General features: G+C 40.3%; 1 protein-coding gene across 24 annotated transcripts in view; it reads right to left on the bottom strand.

Moving 5' to 3' along the window:
• The window catches only part of CADPS (calcium dependent secretion activator), a 2,044,505-nt gene that overhangs the window by 873,171 nt on the left and 1,151,107 nt on the right, over positions 1–20,227 (bottom strand). For 12 of the 24 annotated variants that reach the window (XM_069643727.1, XM_069643719.1, XM_069643721.1 and 9 more), the window contains exons 12-14: positions 19,244–19,380; positions 11,713–11,900; positions 11,079–11,249 (exon numbers count right to left, since the gene is read on the bottom strand). In XM_069643727.1, coding sequence (XP_069499828.1) covers positions 11,079–11,249; positions 11,713–11,900; positions 19,244–19,380 — 496 coding nt within the window. The remainder of the gene's footprint in view (positions 1–11,078; positions 11,250–11,712; positions 11,901–19,243; positions 19,381–20,227) is intronic. The other 12 variants (XM_069643728.1, XM_069643740.1, XM_069643732.1 and 9 more) reach the window with 1 other exon arrangement.

Here is a 20,227-nt window from a genome sequence, read left to right as displayed (position 1 = left end):
GTTGTCTCTGTGTTACTTCAGTGTCCCAGACCCCTCTGTGAGGGTAAGGTCCTCGACTCACACAATGGTGATATATCCCATTGGTTCACTCTCCTGCCAACTCTCTCTGGCTTTCCTCAGGGTCCAGGGCTCTCTGGTTGGGGTGCGGGTCCTCGACTCAAACAGTTGTGTTGTCTCCCCATGGATCACTCTCCTGCCAAGTGGACAACTCTCTAGTGTTTCCTTCAGGGTTCCAGACCCTCTCTTGCAGGTGTGGGTCCTTGACTCTTACAGTGACACTGTCCTCCGCAGGGTCCCAGACTCTCTTGGTAAGGTGCGGATCCTCAATTCACACAGTGGAATTGTCTTCCCTTGGTTCACTCTACTGCCAAGTGGACAACTCTCTTGGGCTTCCTTCAGGGTCCCAGGACCTCTCTTGCAGGTGTGGGTCCCTGACTCTCGCAGTGACAATGTCCTCCTCGGTTCTATGTCATGTCATCGCCGTATATTTAAACGCCTGGCATTTAAACGTGTACATTATAACAAAAATGTTCATCACATTTTTTAGGGGTTTTTTTGGGTGTTCCCCCACGAATCCGGCCATACTGCACCAATTTTTACCTATTCAATACTCACCTGAACCCTTATCTCCCCTATCCCACCCCCTTGAAAAATGTGATGGACATTTTCATCATAATGTGCACGATTAAATGCCATGCTTTGAAATATACGGCGATGAAAGGACGTTGTATCGTCCTCCTCAGGGTCCCAGACCCTCTTGGTGACGTGCGGGTCCTCGACTTGCACAGTGGCATTGTCTCCTCTTGGTTCACTCTCCTGCCAAGTGGACAACTCTCTTGGGCTTCCTTCAGGGTCCCAGACCTTCTCCTGCAGGTGCAGGTCCTGAACTTGCACAGTGATGCAATTTACCCTTGGTTCACTATCCTGCCAAACAGACAAATCTCTCAGGATTCCTTCAGGGTCTCATACCCTCTCTTCACAGTTAATTTGCTCAGTCTCATGCCTCCCGAGACCTCATGTAGCTCCCAAGCAACCTGCATGCCTGCTACTTCTCTCCAGGTTGGAACGGGTGTTCTGCGGGCTTCCGCTGCTTCCCTGGAGCCTCTGGACTTTGTCACAACTACATCGCAATCGACAGCAGTCGTTTGGGATCAGCTCCTTCCCGGTGGGTTGTCATTTCCCCAGGATCGTTCACCAGTGAAATGAGAACCTGGAGGTCTCTCATGGCAGTAATGTGAGGAGTACTGGCATCAAGGATCTCTCTCACGCTGTTCCCCTCCGTACTTGCCTTCCTAAGCGCTCACCCTTGTCTCGTCTTTGCTTCCCAGCTTGCGGCTGCAGCTGAGTCTGAACATCTTCGCAACTCCTGCAAAGGATAATTATGCTACTTCGGGCCAATCAATGGTCTCTAGAGTCTAGACTGATCATTCTGTTTCTCAAGCATAATCCTTGTACTCACAGTCCTCCTCCTCATTCCACTACTAGCCTCAAAGCTATGTGTCTGATATCTGGAAGTCTTTGGAGCCTCATAGTTGTCTGCTGAGTCAGATGGAAACATTGACAATAAAAACAGGTCTGTTCTATCTGCATATGTAAAAGAATGATTTCAAGATCGGAAGGGGAAGGAATCGGGCCTAGTACACCAGATATACATTGTGTTCCCTGATGGTATTGGTCCCCAATGTATGTGTGCAGTCCTTTCGCCACACACTCTTTCTCTTGTGTGTTAGTAGTACTAACTGTGGAGGCACTTTTCTAGCATCTAGAAAAGGGTTTCCCTGTAGGGAGAAAGGGGCAATGTCCTCTGATTCATCACACACCCCACTGGGGGCTCCACATTACCACATTTATACAAGTATGTATTGCCCACACTAAATTCCTTCCTGCGTTTGTAAAACTGTCCCAAAGGGCTCCTCCAGCCCGGAAAACTTAGAAAAAAAACCGCAGCTAGTGCTTATTTTTTTTAAAAAAAGCACTAGCTGCGGTTTTTTTTCTAAGTTTTTTTTTAAAAAAATAAATAGCACTTACCGAGATTCAGCTGCAGATTTCCTGCTCTGGCCTCCAGTCCCCGTCCTCCGCGTACAGCACTAATGAAGGGAAAGCCACCCAGCGGTAGCTTTTGTTTACTACAGCTGGCTGGCTTTTCCTTCATTAATGCCGCAAAAGCAAAAGCCAGCACAGGAGGGCCTCCATTTCACAAAATGGATGCGCCCATGTGCTTGCTTTTGGGAATTTTGAGCTTGAATAGCTCAAACTTTTACATAGGAAGTTTTAAAAAAGAGAATGGTAGTATTTTTTTTTTATGTTGCCTATCTATTTTTTAAATAAAAACTTTTACTAGACCATGCCTTTAAATATATTTAGCTTTTAATTTGACAGCACTTATGTTTATCATTAGTGTATTATATAGGGCTCTGAGGATCTAGGTTATTAAAACACTAGAAACAGATATAATTGATGATCGAATACCAGACTCTCAGGAAAACATTTTAATTTAAATAGGCCTGGAGAAGATGGTTTATTGCAATGTTTTGTGAAAACTTTAAAACGACTTTGAGATCTTAAAGTAGGTGGTAGGATTTTCCGAATGGACAGTGCCTGGACGGCAGAGGCTGCACCACTTGTTCGTCTTTAGGTTTGACCTTGGGTAATCAAGAGGTGTTCTTTTGATGATCTAAGTTCCCTATTTGGCAGCTATCAGGAAATCTGGTTGGAAAGATAGACTGGGGTATTCTTTTGAAAAACTGAACTGTCAGCCAATTAAGTGTACCCAAGATGAGAAAAGGGAGGGGCATTTTCCAATAATATTTATTTGTTTTTGGTAATACTAATGGACAACCCATTTAAAATAATGTTAAAAGTTGTAACTCCCTTGAAACATTCACAATATATATACTATGTTGTACACTTAAAGAAGCTTAACAATACATTTATATATTTAACATCACGTTTCTAGCAGTGTCATTAACGTCAGAAGGCATCCAGAGTTTGATTTCAACAATAAGGCGGTCTACCTCGCACGAATGGGAGAGGGGGGACCTCTAAATATGTTGCTTCGTGCGTGCAACGCATGCGCGGATGGGTTCCATGGATGAATGTTGCTGTATGCCTACACAGAGCCTTTGCAATGTTATCCGTGTTGACCAGTCACCACGGGCCATGCAAATCGATCCACTTGGTGTTTTCCGTACACATCTCAAATCAGAGTAAACGTGTAGGTCACTGAATATGACGGACACAGCTGTGCTCTGAAATATCAGAACGGTATGCTTCGATCGATTTTGAAAACACTGATAAGTCACCTCCTGCACTGACTCTGATCAGATGGCAAAGCTGTATTCATGAAGCCAGGCCCTGCAAAGCAGCCAGTTACTCCCCCCCCCCCATGATGGACTGTCATTCTGTCAGTCCTGACCTTCAGGCTGTCCAGCGACATCTGAATCACATTCTCTCTGCACTCTCTCACTGACTGCAAGCTACTCCTGTCGCTCTGTCTGACCTTACCCAAACACAATACAAAGAGACAACCCACCTCAGCTCCATCACTGTCTGGAGCTCGCGCTTGAGATTGATAGCCGGAGTGAAGTCGCCCCTTCTCTCGTCGGCCTTCATTACCGAAGTGGCAGATCCTCACTGACAGCCAGCCTCGCTGAAGAGAAAGAGAAACTCGCAGCTCTTCTCGGGCCTTTTTAAACCGAGCAGCTCCCCAATGTCTTTCACAAAGTGAAATCTACAGATATGTCACACGAAACTAAATACTATGCCTACATTTCAAATTGTATCTGGTTATTTATGTGGATTTTGGTGAAAAGGCTTGATCTTTAAAGGAATGTCAATGGCAGACAAAAACGGTTCAAACTAATGATTACACACATGATACAAACTAAATAATACAATAGCAATATTAATCTCAAAATCGCTAGCCCAATGACTGGCAAGTGTGATTTAGTGTGTTCGTGTTTCACTAATGTTTACTGTTATGCTACTTTCAGTCTCAAAAGCCCATTCTATTCTTATTTTTTCTTTTAAGTCTTGCGGGCTACATTCGTAAAGAACATACATTCACCGAATGTGAGGGGAGCTAAATGTCTATGGCATTCTATCCCTGCATCTTCTGCAAGCAAGAAGGGATTGACCATAAGGGAAGGAGTCCTCCATGCATATGCAGATTTTGGTACAGGGTGCCCTGGGAATAGCAAGCCTTGAAGGGCCCAACACTATCAATACCAGTTTTGGTTTTGGCTCATAGAGTGGAAATAACTTCATGTAAGATGTATAGAAACTATATGTGAGCGTTGGACATTTTTCTGGCATTTGTGGAAGGATGTGTCTAAGCCGGCACCACGACCAGCCGAGCATTGTTTGTGTTATCAACATTTTTGCCATCTTTATGGTGATTTAAAACCATCATTGCAGCCTACTTAAACAGTAACCTGACAGGTAATGAGTTAACTGCAGGCATGTATCTGATCCTTATCTAGACCTTTAACACATTTCACTTAACTGAGCCAGTTCTTCTTGCAACATAATGGGCATCATTACGCGGTAGGAGGTAGCCATGGTGCTATTAGTACCATGGCTACCCCCTTACCGCATACCGGGTCTGGGTTCTCAGAATGGCTACCTCCTACCACGTAATGAGGCCCAATGTGTTAATTTTTGCTATTAAACAGCTTCTGGTGCAATCAGACTTTTTAAGACAGTGTGCATTTAATTTTATTTCTAAGCAATACAGCATCCCAGCAACTAGCCAAATACTAAGTTTATTTCTTCTTTTTCTTTTTTATAGATCATTTAAATACTAATAGAACACATGTGTTATTGTGTTGTAAAGAAAATGTAAAGGCCCAGTAGTAACATATTCTCTAACACTTTCTCTGCTGGTCCATGGTGGAAATGTAGAAACAAATATAGGAAATACTCGAGCTAAGCAATAGTGAAAATGCAGGCATGGGTCTGTAAATAACACCATCCTCATTGCACTCCCTGCTGTGAATAGCTTATAAGAGGGCAGGCAATATACAGGGGAAATGTGCTGTAGGGAGAACATATCTAGGACAGTGGTGTAACACAACATTTGGGGCCCCCGCTGTGAGCCATGCTGAGGGCCCCCCTCAACTCGGCAACAAATCACTGGTCATGCCACACTTTGGGCCGGCCTATATTACCACCCTTGCACAATATGCACAAACGTGCCACTGCAAGTGTACGTCGCACACTGCACTAGGAGAAATATATAAATATGTGTTTTAATACATTATAAAGCAAACGTTCCGAGAAAAATGTGCTTAAAGCTAGAGCGTTTGCAATTGTTTTGTAGGGTAATACCAATCAAGTCACAACCAGTGCACAGGAAAATTAATGTTTTAATTAATATAATGCTTTGCTATTAAAAATGACATGCCACATGAAAATATGTCCAACAGGCTGCACAATGTAGAACAGTCTAGACACGACATATTACACTAAATCATGCCAGGCCACATTTAGACATGGCTAGACAGGGTGCACCAAAAAGCCAGTCAAAACAATAACATCTCTCATGGTTATTTTATCACAGATGCCCAGAAAAATATACAATGCTGCAGTAATAAACGGCTAGTCGGCAGCGCCCAAATGCCAGTCCACCCAGGTAATTACACTTAGCAGGACTGCTTTATCAGAGATTCCCAGTTAAAATAATTTCAAGCCAAACCAAGAAATTACTAGACTGGCTGCACCAAAATGCCACTAATACCATGTAGCAAGCGTGCTTAGCCTGGACATGGACTACCATTACGATGTATCGCACAATCCCCATCCCACGCCTCCCACATATCTCCTGCCCCTCCAACTCCCTGGCCCAACCCACAAAATCAGCTTGTTGCCTCTGAATGACCTCCACATACCTTTTTCTTGTCCCAGTGCTTACATATGAGGCTCCTTGCCTCCTAGGTAAGTACTGGGATGAGGAAGAGTGGGACCAGGAGTAATGAAGATTACAGGTAACTAAGCCAGGCATTTCCTTCATGTCCCTCTACCTCATCCCAGTACTTGTGTATGAGTCAAAGTGAATCATACACACGTAATGGGACGAGAAAGAATAGGGCTATGAGTAATGAAGATTAGCAATAAGTAAACAAGGGATTAAACAGTAGTGGTGCAACACCATTAAGCTGGCTGGGCTTCAGCCATCCCCCACACCTTCCCTCTTTGACACTTTGGGCTTTGTTGACTCGACCTGGCTGACCTACAGAGCTTTTATCGGACAGAACAGGACACAGATGTTAAACAGCGCCTGAGTTTCACTGTTAACAAAGGCCCAGCAATTACTAACATACAGCTTTTCACTGTAAGTACCTGCATTCAAATGCATAATTCTTTATGCAATTGAAATCTTCATGTGGGTTTAGTACTTGCATTCCAGGGAAGTGATTGGAAGGGTAGAGAGGGGACAGGAGACTGCTTATTCTCACAGCAGTCCATAAGTGGGTCCTTTCAGATTTAAAAGAGAGAGTTAACTGCTTGTAACATTGAAGCTGCACTAGAATAGTCTCATTAGAATACATAAAAAAGTTAAATGCCCCACACAAATGAGTTTGCCCCTCCCCCACCGCCTCTTAAATTAGCACATCTCCCAAAATATTAAGGGCTAGCACTCCCCCACCCACGAAATGTAGGTTTTGTTATGCCCCTGAACACAAGCACACATACCATTCAACATATGCACACCCAGCCACCCATAAATGTAAGTGTGCACCCTTACAGGCACACCCAGGCAGCCATCCATACATTTAAGTGTGCACCCTTTCACCATAAAGGCACACACACCCAGGTAGCTACCCATACTTTTACGTGTGCACCCTTTCACCATACACTCACACATGCAGCCACCTATACATTTAAGTGTGTACCCTTTCACCATACAATCACACAGGCAGACATCTATATATGTAAGTTTGCACCCTTTCATTATTCACACACACCCAGGCAGCCACTCATACATTTAAGTGTGCATCCTTTCACCATTCACTCGACATGCACACCCAGCCACCCATACATTTAATTGTGCACCATTTCACCATACACACACAGGCAGCCACCTATACATTTAAGTGTGCACCCTTTCACGATACAGGCACACCCAGGCAGCCACCCATACATTTAAGTGTGCACCCTTTCACCATACACTTGACATGCACACCCAGCCACCAATACATTTAAGTGTGCACACGATCACCAAACACTCATACACACACGCACACACGTCATGGGGTTGAGGGGAACCCTATTACTTAAAAAATAATTGGTTTCTTCTTGTAGTCACTCCGACTTCATAAATAAATTATTTCCATTAAGTACCAAACCATAATGGAAATCATTTCTTTATGAAGGCAGAGTGACTTCAAAAAATAAACTATTTCTTTTTGAAGTCATAGAGTTCCTCCACCCCATGACATGGAGGCCTCCAGTATCATATATCCCCATGTCAACCCATCCATAGAAAGGACAGCTCCTGGTGCAGTCCCTATTAAATTGCATACAAGTTTGGTGGGGGGGAGGCATGTTATGTTATGCTGTTAACAGACCGCTTTTACAAACAGAATTGGTACTATTGATCATTGTATCAAATTGGGGAAAGCTATATAACACTGAAATATAGCTTTACCTGACGTATATTGACATAGAGGCTGATTGGGATTTGGTTCATACAGAGTAATCAAACTTTGTACCAATTGAGTATTAACACAGACATACTAAAACCTCTGATTGAAATCCATGATGGCACATTTGCCAGAGTTTGTTTCAATAACAAGGGAGACATTACAGAGTTCTCTCCCCTCACATCTAAAGTAAGACAATGGTGTTTTCTACTCCTAACCCCATGTAACTAACTCCTGGAGTACATTTTGGGATGCTGAGCACCATTTCCTGGTGTTTTTATTATGAAACTCTCCATGATATTCAATATTCTTTTAATGTGAAGGACAAGCCGGATTCCCTGAAAACATATGTGTAGTGCTTGTCAAACAAATTGGGCCTCCAGGAGTTGTGGAAATTCCCACACAGACTGATGAAAAAATAAGAGCTGACATTAATGATAGTCTCTGTTTTCTGACTGAAGAGTTTGTAAGAACTAGGGAGAGTTGGCCCCATGGCACTAGCCTGTTTTGGAAATAAAATGGATATCGGCACTAATTAAGTACCTTTCAGTTACAGAACATTACAAGAATGTCTTCATTATATCAAGCTATAGCTGGGTGTCTATTGGTAGTAGGTCTAGAATTGAAGTGGCAAGATCTATGAAACATATATGTAGATAGCTATTGCTGAGTGAAAGCCTAAATTGAGACATCTGTTTTTTCTTTGTGTCATTGGATAGTCTGGCACCTTTTTGTATATTACTCAAATATACCTGTGATTGTACATCTTACAAACCAAGGCAATCTATATGAGGTTTCATGTCTATTGACTTTGACACGATTTAACCAGCACATAGACAGATGCTTATACACATATGGCACTTCAGACCTTGTGGGTTTTACATGTGTTATCTCTATCACTGTTGATACTCACTAAAAAGAATGTGGTCAACTATCTATCCATTTTGATAAACCATCAACAAGCCACACAAACTCAAGGCTAACAGAGATAACATATAAATCATTTTTAAACCTTTTCAATTTAATTTCTTTACAATGACAAAATTAAAGTGCATCCACTCCAATAGACCTATGGAAAGCGCTGGTATGTTTAAAATATGTATTTGTGTTGCACTCTGAAAACATTGCTCCAAGGTTTTTGCCAAAAGGAGTGTGTGCTGAACTGTCATTATCTGTCTATTGGCTTTATGTTATAAAACAGAGAATGCAGGATTCAAAAACATAGCAAGGTGATTAATTTAAACACAATGGATCTGATTCGCCAAGCAATCTTAATGGGATTTTCCTATTGAATTGGGCAAAACATGTAATCTCAAAGAGATTCATTGCACACTACAGCTGATGAACACCAGGTTAACATTATCTTTCAGAATGTATTCTTAGAAATTGTAACTCATTTTCATATTAAATAATAATGTACATTTTGAAAATGCACTATCTTGGAAATATGACGTCATGAAAGAAAAAAAAACGTGATCATGAGTATCAGTTATTTGACGCACAAGCTAATTTGCTGCAACTATTATGGCTGCAGTGTGTATGTTTTAATCTGAAATTCTAAAAAAAAATATACATGAACAAATGCCATGTTATTCAATATGACACAGACCTCATGTACAACTGATTATGGCCAGTTGATAACATTATTCCCTTTGAGGCATTTCCAAGATGGATTGGAAACTCACAAACCAGCACAGGCTAACACACATAAGAGAGAATCGCCTAATAGTCAAGACTATCTGGAAAGAACATAGGAGTGGTTTAGAGGAGCTGATGGGGTAGGCTTATAACCTATGTAACAAGTTTCACAGGACAGCAGGACAGAGAAAGTACAGAGATTTTGATGAAGCTGCCTTCAGACAGATTTGCGGAATTTAGCTGATTCACAAGCCTGACTCTCCCGGTGCTACTGTAACTCTGGTTTGATTGTGATGCTGCATTTTGGCAGAGAGCATAATACCAGCCTGTGCTGGCCCTGTATTTTTTTGGCTAGCATAAGTGGGTCCATTAAAGCACAGAGGACAGGAGAGAGGCATCCATGCAGGGAGATTTAAAATGCTTTGCCTGTAATTATTTATTTAGGCTGCTCTGAGATAACTGTCCTTAGAAGCCATTACCTTTTGATAGCGGTGTTTAACCCTTTGCATTTAATGGGTTATTCAGGGGTTGGTGTGTATAACCTCATCTGCCCTCTGTCTCGCCAATCCGGTCATCTCCATGATTGCTCGTATGAGTTTGAGTTTTACTGTCCCACAATGGCTGCACACACACTGTGGATTGGTGGTAGGTTGCTTTAACATTTTAGAAGTCAAAAGAAGAGTAGAATGCTGGGACTCTATTCATTGACATTATTGCTAATATTGGGAAGTGAACATTGTTTGACAATGCTACTTTTAATGTGCATACATTTTGTCTACAAGAGAGTCAATGTACGTACTTACAAGCTAAAGGACAGTGTGAGAGTTCTAAATGTGTCTCTGTTAATGAGTAGAACAGGCTCTAGACCCTGTTCAAAGTGTTCATAATCTCGACCTGAAAGCCCTGATGTGTGACTATCTCAAAAGTGTTTCGGGAATGTGTTACTGTCCTTTGATCAAAATCACACATCTTAGAGCCCATTGTTGCCATCTAAAACCATGATCTTCAAATTGTCTGTGTTTAGGGTCAGTCAATGGTGAGCCCATAAACTCCATTTGAACAACCATACACTCCTCTAATTGGCACACCAAGCACTCCAAAGAACTTCCAGTATGGGCCACATGGAGTAGGTATGCCCATCACCTCTGCTTGCAGGAGTACAACATTGAAGTCTGAAGAGAGAAGTCCTAAATTGTTAGGTTGTTACTTAACTGCAGAAGTGGGTGGAGCCTACAATGATTTCTTATGGGAATTCAGACCAAACGTGCTCGCCCTTAGAACTGAAGAGATTACATTAAAGATCTTTTATATTGCTCCAGATCACCAAGGTCGTGGTCTGAAAGTGCAGAGACTTGTATGGAGCAGCATATTGTACCCCTACACAGGGTATCCAGATCTTTCTCAGAATGTAAACATGAAAAAAAAGAACAGGCGGAGCAATGGGAAAGCAGACACAGATAAAGACCTCAAGGAGAAATCGTTAATATTAGACACATGTCAATCATATATACATTTAAACATATTTACAGTTCCATTATATCTGTAACCCAACGATTCAGGGTCATTCTAACGTGGTATGTTGCTTTGTGGGCTACTGCTGTGCCTGCTATTGCCTTCTGATACTGTGTGTTTGCTCCCCTGTTTCTTTCACTTCATACGGGGTAAAACATCATAAACCCTATTTTTTAAAAGTTGTGCCAAGGTAGCAAGCAAAAAAGCTGATGCGGTAAAATGACCTAACACACGCATCGTCTCACACACAAGCACACCACGATTGTGTCTGGAGCAACAGCTTACCGCTTAGGCTCTGGAGCAGGCTGCGATTTGGAATCTTTTCTCTTTTTGGACTCCCGTCTGGAATCCCTCCGGGTGTTCATTTCAGGTTCAATAGCTGAAGGGGCAGCCGCTTTGCCCCCATCAGCTTCCCCACTCTGCTGTGACCCACCAAGAAACTCTGGCATGTGCTGACTTTGATTATTGAGCCGTGTGTGGTTGTGTGTGAAGTGTGAGATGCGCAGCAAACGAAGAGAAAAGGAAACAAGGAAGACATGAAAAAGAAATGAAAGAAAACAAAATGAAATAAAAAATAGGCTCATGATGATAAACATAGGAATAAGTAAAGCCAGAAATGTGTAAAAAGAAATAAAAGCTGACAGCATGGTTAAATTATAAACAAAATGTTTGCAAAAGAACACGTTCAGAGGTTTGTTTTTTCACTATGACATACAGTTGTGTCAAACTAATTAACGATGGCATTTGCGTAATTAAAAACATTCATTTATGTATTACTTTCCTAATTAATAAGATGTATGACTAAGCTGTTCTCCAACGTACGTTTTTCAATCCGTAAGGCGCGGTATTTGAGTTGATACAATTAGAAAATCTATGAGGACTCACACACTAAAAACACTTACATTTCAGACGTGCTTACCTATTGCCATGGACGTGTGATGCACAAAATGCGAAACTGTAGTGCAACAAGGTGGGGTCGATCATCGCCCCGTTTTCAGCCCGTTCTAATAAATCATTGAGGTAACAGAGATGGCGGTGACATCCACGCACTCCATAGCGCGCACAATACTCGTCTAGCACAAACACCTGTCCTGGACTAAACCAACCCTGTTGAAAGAGAAAACAGCACAAGCTCACGATAAGCACTATGCTGTAATGCATTACTCGATTCTGCATCAAATGGCTGTCAACAACAAAAGGTACATATTTCACACTCCCACTATCCAACTGATATTTCACACATTGATACTAATGAAACCATTTTTGGACATCTTCATGGCTTGTGTTTTGCACTAAAAAGAATGTACTCCTTTCTAAATTCTGTACCTCATGTAACAGACTTCACAGAAGGGGAAAACAAGGCCACAGGCCTTTTTGGTGAGAATTGCCTACGCAGATCAGACCGAAACCTCCATCCAACTCTTCAGGAAGGGTGTGAAGACCCTACTCCTCAAAGAACATCTCAGGTAACCTAGAGTATGATACCCTGGTACTATCTCTAACTCCATGGGTATGTACACCATGGCATGGGCAGATGAAAGGTGGAGAGTCCCGTCTCCCAGCAAAACAAAGGGAGAGGGAGAGTGCGGAATAGAGGACGGGAGGCTGTCCACGTCCTAACAGAATGAGGATAAAGGACTGAGAGGAGATACATAGCAAGAAAAGTGAAATGATAGGGCCTAGAGCATGATGTAAGGGTTCAGATTATTAGAAATTCCTCATGCAATATTGCTGACACTCTTTTATTTATTTAACCCTCCTTTGAGTATGGAAACCTATTTTGCACTGTAGCCGATTAGAAGTTTACTTTGCCCATTTTTAGAACATGGAAATTGTAATTTTATTTACCACTTTCATCATTGCATTGCAAAGGGTGTAGGGTGACATCAGACTTGCACATTTGTACCAACTTGGGTTGTCCTTACAAAAACAAAAACAGGAGAATAGAGGGTCAACTGTCAGAAAGCAGAAAGGTGAAGGAGGGAAGAGGAAAAAGAGAACATGCCCACCAAGAGACTTATAAAAAGGGGTGTATTGATATGTGGCCAAGGACTTGGAGGGATGTGAGGAGGAGGAGGGTGTTGCCAAGGACATGAGGTGAGAAGCAAAGGTCCCTGCAATTGAGAGAGTGAGATCAGGGAGTAAATGGTGACGCATTCTGGGAATGCTGGGCTCCAGGGTCCAGAAACAATCCAAGAGTAGCTAAGGGCTAAGCATATGGGAGAGATTGCCTCACTGGTGAGTTTGGCTTTGTGAGGTCATGTCATTCTGTATCTTAGACTCTGGGTCTTGCAATAATTAAAGAGTACACATAGAATCTTCAGACATGAGTTTTCTAAATGTGGGGTAATGATCCATTTTCTTTTTATGTTAAAATGCATTACTTTATTTTAGTTTTTGTTTAAAATATCCAAAATGATTTGACACATCCATTTTACAAATATACATATATACATTTTATACCTTTGAAGTAATCAAATTACTTCAAAGGTATAATATGAAGTAAAGAAACGATGTTGGGATACTAAAAGAAATAAAAAGAGGCTTGGTGTGAAAATGCCAATATTAAAGTATCAGGAGAGATATTAGACACACTATGCTATTTATGAGAGGTACCCACATCTACTGAACTGGCAGAATCCCTGAGACGAGGGTCAAAGTGAAAATAATGGAATACTCTCTGGGCACGTGCTAGGTGGAGATTCTGTGGAATCTCTATTTGTGCAAATCAAAGTACACTGTTGTGATTGAATAACACAACAAAAAACATGTTCCAATTGGACTATATCATTAGTTGTTTAGAATTGTGCAAAGAGCTTAAACAATAATTATGCATTGAAGTTACATGAAGTTTACAAAGCTGACAATCATCCATCAGGAGTCTCAGGCCTTTCTTTTGTCATTTCATCACTAATGTATTCTGCTGACTGCCATCAAGTATCGCTTATAGTGACTTAAAATCCTTCCACATTTTAACTTTCCAAAATTAGAAACCATTAACTCGATTCTGGTTATGTTTAGGAATGTACCAAATTTCAATTCCCCTGGAGAATTTGTGAGTCATTCATAATTGCTTACTAAATTGTACAAATATAAATTCTTCTTCCGGGAAACTTCCCACTAAGGATCTTTTGAAAGCTAATTCTGAGGAATATTCTCCCAAAGAATAAGTGGAAAACCCAAGCAGAAATAATTGTCCTCTGGTTTACTCCAAGCGCCAATGGGAAATTCATGTTTATAAGCAAAATATGTGTAACATTCGAGAAATGTTTCATCACTGTTTGCAGGGATGTTCTCCAGGAAGAGATAATTTACTGTGTTTCATCCTAGCAAAACAAGTGTATATCTTGCAGTGCAGAATGAAAGAGAAATTAACTAGAGGTGCTGGAATAATGCCTTGTTCATTCACGTCTGGTGTTGGTCTAAATATTACCATGACAAGGGTGCACCTGGGTGATGCTTACCTGAAGGGTAGCCTCAACACATCAAATGGATGTTGCTAGATCTTTTCTGAATTGTGAGCCAAAAACACAAGAAATGTATTTTCCTAAATAAAAACTTTGTTTTCTGCTATGCACGAAGAAACGGACATGCATTTAAGAACTTTAGCACTTCCACTGTGAGAAATGTTGTTAAGTATACTGCAAACGTAATTGGACCACCTTTATATTGCTGCAAGAATTAAATGGAAAATGTAATAGTGTATACATTTCAATGTGCTGTTTATACAGGACTAGCAGATGTCACTGTGCTTTTCACGGTAATTCCTACTTCAGTCCTAGTTTCAAGTTTATTTAATGAACTGAATCATTGCTTCTTTGTAAACAATATTGCTAGTCTTTGCTGTCTTTGTTTTCAACTCTGGAGCAAGCCACATACAGCTGACCATGAGAAAAGCATGAATCTCTTAAATCAGTTCCATCTACATTGAGTTGGAGCCTCATGATTGCACAGCAACATTATTGGTGTCCAGTTCTACAGCTGAGGCAGCAGCGAGCTCAACATAAGTGCGCCATACATATAGGGCTGAAGTGTGAAAGCTTGAAGTGCCATACCCGTAAGTGTATGACTGAAGCAGCTAAGCTTTGTGCTGTTTACATGACATACATTCATCCATTTCCGTGGGAAATTAAGTTTCTGTTATTATCATGAGAGATTTGACACAATGTGATGGACAACATCAATGTGGACACTATTGAAAAGCCAAGCATCATTTATTGTCACCCACATTACTACAAAAGCACTGTATTGTATGAGTTCAAAAGTGAGTGCGCTAATGTTAGCTGGAATGCTGGGAGTGTGGAAAGTTTAGGAACAATAAACTGCTGAAGTTTTCATGAACTGCTGAAGTTTGGGAACAATAAACATAGAACTACTGCACAACTATGGTGTAAAGAGCCATATGGCACCGGTAAGCGTTGCAAACCGCTTAAAAAAGAAATTGCATATTGTATACTTTGTACATTGTCTACACCATGGAACCCTACCCACATGCCAAACTTCAGGTTTGTAGCATGTTGGGAAGTATGCAGAACACTTCACACAGAAACACACAAAGATACAAGCATTGCAGAAAACTTAAAAAAACATTATAAAAAGAACATTTGAAAAATATATATTTCATACTTTTTACACTCTCTACACTATGGAACCTACCCACATGCCACATTTCAGGTTTCCAGCATGATGGGATGTATGACGATCATTTCAAACAGACACACACAGATATCCAAATATTTCTCTTTTAAATAAAGAGACATATGTTTAACATAAAGGAAATAAATCAGTGTGAGGTATTCATAAAGAATGGCTTGTGCACCATCAATATAATGATATGATATGATATGATAAGGTATTTGTAACGCGCCTATACACAAGTGTTTCAAGGCGCGACGAGGCAGGGAGGGAGGGAAACAAGGGGAAGACAGACAAACGATCCTACTAGGCCAGGTGTCATTCAGATCGCGCAAGTGCAGAGGAAGGGGAAAAGGAGAAAGTGCAGGGGGAGGAGGTGGGGGGGAAAGTGCAGTACAAGGTAAGTAGCGTAAATAAATAATAAATAATAAATAATAAATAAAAAGGGCCAGCTGGTGGCAAGTGCGAGGTAAGTGCAGAGCTGGGAAGGGGGCTGTAGGGATACAGTGACAGTCCCGCAGTGCAGGGGGAGCCAGGGAGGCAGTGCAAGTGGAGAGTGGCTGGGCCCTGGACCGAGGTCGCTGAGAGTGGCCCAGATGCAGGTATAGTGCAGAATTCAGTGGGGAGTTAAGCAGGTTTAGCAGGGGAGAGGGAGAGAGAAGGCAGAAGCGAAGAGGAAGGTTTTGAGGTGCTTCCGGAACCGGAGATGGTTCTCCTCAAGTTTCAGGGAGGCAGGAAGGCTGTTCCAGAGGGAGGCCCCTGCTGCGGAGAGAGATCTGCCCCCAGCTCGTTGCTTCGAGAAGCGGCTGACCATGAGGGAGTTGGAGACGGATGAGCGAAGGGCTCGTGAAGGAAGATATTTAGGAAGAGAGAGTTGAAGGTATTTAGGCCCCAGGCCCCAGAAGGCCTTGTGGACAATGCAGAGGGATAATATCGATAAATAAGACTTTCAATTATGGGAAATCATTGGTTTTCTAATGTGGCCTTCCAAAAGCTGATTTTCCAGAAACACTGACAACAAGCTGAACTCATGTTCAACTCAGTAGTGTTGCGAGGGTGCTTTAAAGAACCCGGGGATTAGCTTGTCCATCATTATAAAACACACATATATAATAAATAGCCATCAAAGAAACCCATTTATAGTTAACAAAGACCATCAATTCAAGGCCCCTTGTTAATGGGATGCCACACCCTCATATTGGCCCATTTCAAGGGCAATATTTTTTTACAAAAAATAGATTTAAATCTAGAAAAGCGAAAACATTTGTAGGATTATTAAAATGACCTACACGTATAAATATTATGAAAAATCGCATATTTAATTGCAGAAATGTATGCTATATATCCCTACATGTGTGGGACAAATAGGAGTCCAGAAATCCATATTCCATCAATGTATGACATTTATATGATGATATATGGATACAAATACGATTTTGCATATGAGCCCCACCACATATAATTAGAGTGCTGCAAGATTCAGCCTGGTCAAAGAGGTATAATCATATCTTCTTTGCCTAAATGGATCTCTCAGCCCCCTATGATTCTGTGAATAGGAATTTACTTTGCAGTAAATTTGCGAGCTGGCAGATACCAGAGGTGCAGCTTAAATGATTGTGCTCTTACATAATAACACTAATACCCAGGTTCCGCTAAACAATGATGGTCTTCTTTCTCAAAAGGTTTACACAGACTGAGGATTGCGTCAGGGCTGTATTCTGGCCCTTGTGTTTTTAATTTATATTTATTGGACCTTGAGTAGGAGATATCCCCCATGGCCTCTGCCTCTCCTAAATTTGTTTCATATAGGTATGATTCGATCGCATATGCACATTATATCATGTTCTTTGATCTTACACAATTGGGTCTACAGAGATTAATCTCCACATTTGCTATATATTCTAAGATTTTTTTTTGTTATTAACTCGGATAAAACCAAATAATGGATTTTAGTTATCTTAATAAATCTGCAAATGTTATTCTTAGTTATTAAATTGTCAAACGCATTTACTATCAGAAAGTTTTATTTATTTAGGATTCTCCATTTTTAATGAATCGGCAAATGGAAAGAGTATTGACTTCCTAAAAAATAAGGCATTGTGCTTGCAAATATCGTACATTTTCAGTAACACCTCTTATGCTCTTCTATGTTGGAAAAGCTGTACCGAAATGATTGCATGGCTTGGTGATAATGCAGATGTGGGTTGCAGATAAACTGGATCTCTTGGAGGCAATTGTGTGGAGGAAAGCTTTCAATTTACCAAAGTGCATCCCCATATCTTTTATTAGGTATGAATTGGGCTTAAATCCCCCTATATGTAGACTCAGATGGAAATATTTTAGTCTAATTTGTAAATTTTTATTCCCTCCAAAAGATTCTCTTTATGACGATATGGGTCTCCTCTTAAAAAAAGGTCTAAATGAGTCAATGGTATGTCTAGTTACAGTATGTACGAAGATTGTGAAAGATCATGGCTGTCACTTGGAGGAGTTACCCATAAATCTAATGCATATCAATAAAGCATTGTTTGCCGCAAACTGGGTTGAAACCACTGAGACCATAGCTCACTTGAGCATTTTATGTATGAGCATAAAAGATTTGAATGCTTTCGTCACACCTAAGTTTGTTGTCTAATAGAAGGGCACGGGCGACCTTCATGAGGTTTCATCTGAATATTTCCCCCACAAACAAGGTAAAAGTAAGAAGGGGTATGCTCCCAAAACAATTGATTATATGTAGATATTGTAGAGAAGAAGAAAGTGTTGAATGCCTTAAACATATTGTGGTAGATGGCTAAAGCTGCATTTTAAGCATTTGAAACATTTTAGATATGTTATATATAAGCATATTTTATTGATTATGAGGTTCTATGGTCTTATTTATTGTATGGTCACTCAAATCAGGTTATTTATTTGCTTTGACATTTTCTAAATGTTATCAAATTCATTCATAATGATCCCGAGGTTTAATGATGCATTTGTGTTGATTTTTGCTTTTATCTGTTTATATTTGATTCTGAGCTATTTTTTATGATGTGATGCTGTGATGATTTTGTCTGGTCTCTTGTTTTTAGAAATTCATTTTAGTCTTCATTTTTATCTTTTTTGTGATTAATTGTGTCTGATTGTGAGTTATTGTAAAGGTATGTAATACCATGAACAATTAAATAAACAAAAACAAAATATCCCCAAATTTGTCCCACGTTCAGAAATATGATCAACCTATGAATGAATAATATTTCATTTGTATCGCGCTCAGACACAAGTGTTTCAACCTATGAAAACTAAGGTGTGTATTCTCTGGGAGCATCTGCCTATTACTTAAGGCAATGGAATGACTTGTCAAAGCAAAAACTGTGATGTCATGATGACATAGTGCAGGAAATATTCCAATTATAAAACGAGAAATACTCAGGGAATGAGGGGAGCTGTGGATTATAATTCTGCATAGAAGGAGGAACACCTTTTCCAAATGAATGAGAACAGAGCTCGGATATTATCTGGAGGTGATTGGACCTTATCCATGAGAGAACTTGTACATGAGGTAGACCTATTTTGGGAAAAAGAGATCGGAAGGGGCCAGATGAAGGGGACTTCCCGGGGCACACATTAGTGTATCTGCTGGCTCCCTTACCTAAACAATTATTTAAAAGTGAGTATGAATATCACCCAGGCTATTTGAATGTGGTCTTTGAGAACCATTTGTGTCAACAGAAAAGTAAGAAAACATACTCAGCATAGGTCTTTAACTACATATTCAAAAATGAACTTGAATTGGCATGTACATGTTTTACATTACTGAATTTACTACTTACCAGGCAGGAATAGGAGTCGTTAAGTCTGTGGTCAAGAGTGAGTCGTTGAACCATCTCAAAGAGTGAGGCGTGGTCAAATGTACAGGGGTTAGAGGATATAAATTCATCCATGCCATGTTTTTGTGCTCTATCTGCATCTGTTTGTTTATGCACATAAAGAAATACATAATTTGTAGACAAACACAATATTGCATTTGATTTTATACATATTTGCAGAATTGTAAATTGGTAAAACATGCTAAATATCGTCCTTCTTTTAGATTAGGAACATATTTACACCTGAGCACTCTGCTTTGTTTGATCCCTTAAATTACATTTTATATCACAAGTTGATTTTCTGATAACACAGTTTGTGGTCAAACATATTTAAACTGACCTATATCACTGTTAATTAGTAAACATATGTTTAAGTTTAGAAGCAATGACGTCCCATGCATGTTAGCAGATGCTATTGATTTACAACTTTTAACAATGAACACATACACCTATTTAATATTCATTTATTAAAATAGATTCTGCCATTCTATTAAAGTTATGTCTACCTGATTTAACCAAGGGTATTTTCATTTTATAACTTTTATTTTTTGTTACCAGCACATTACTGATATTTGACTCCATGTTTATTATCTTTGCTATCTCACTTTGAATGAGATGTTTACAGTACAATGACATACACAGGTGTGTTTATATAGGCATTAATAATATTGTGATGATACCTTGAACTACTGTCATGGGAGTTATTCTTTACTTGTGTACACAGATCAACAGACATATAATGCATTTAGAAAATCCTGAGATCAGACAGTTATAGCCATTTCGTATCTTCCGTAAGTCCTCACTTTCATATACACACACACCAGGGATATTTCGGAAAGCTTTTTTCCAGGAGTAAGATTGACTGGCTCCTGGAAAAAATAAAACCTCACTCATGAGTAGCCTGCTCCAAATTCACAAATAAATTTAAGAGTGATTTTGCAAAAGCAT

The sequence above is a fragment of the Ambystoma mexicanum genome, chromosome 2p, assembly GCF_040938575.1.
Source record: "Ambystoma mexicanum isolate Mex_15411 chromosome 2p, UKY_AmexF1_1, whole genome shotgun sequence".
NCBI lineage: Eukaryota > Metazoa > Chordata > Amphibia > Caudata > Ambystomatidae > Ambystoma > Ambystoma mexicanum.
This window is presented reverse-complemented; position numbering and strand designations above follow the sequence as displayed.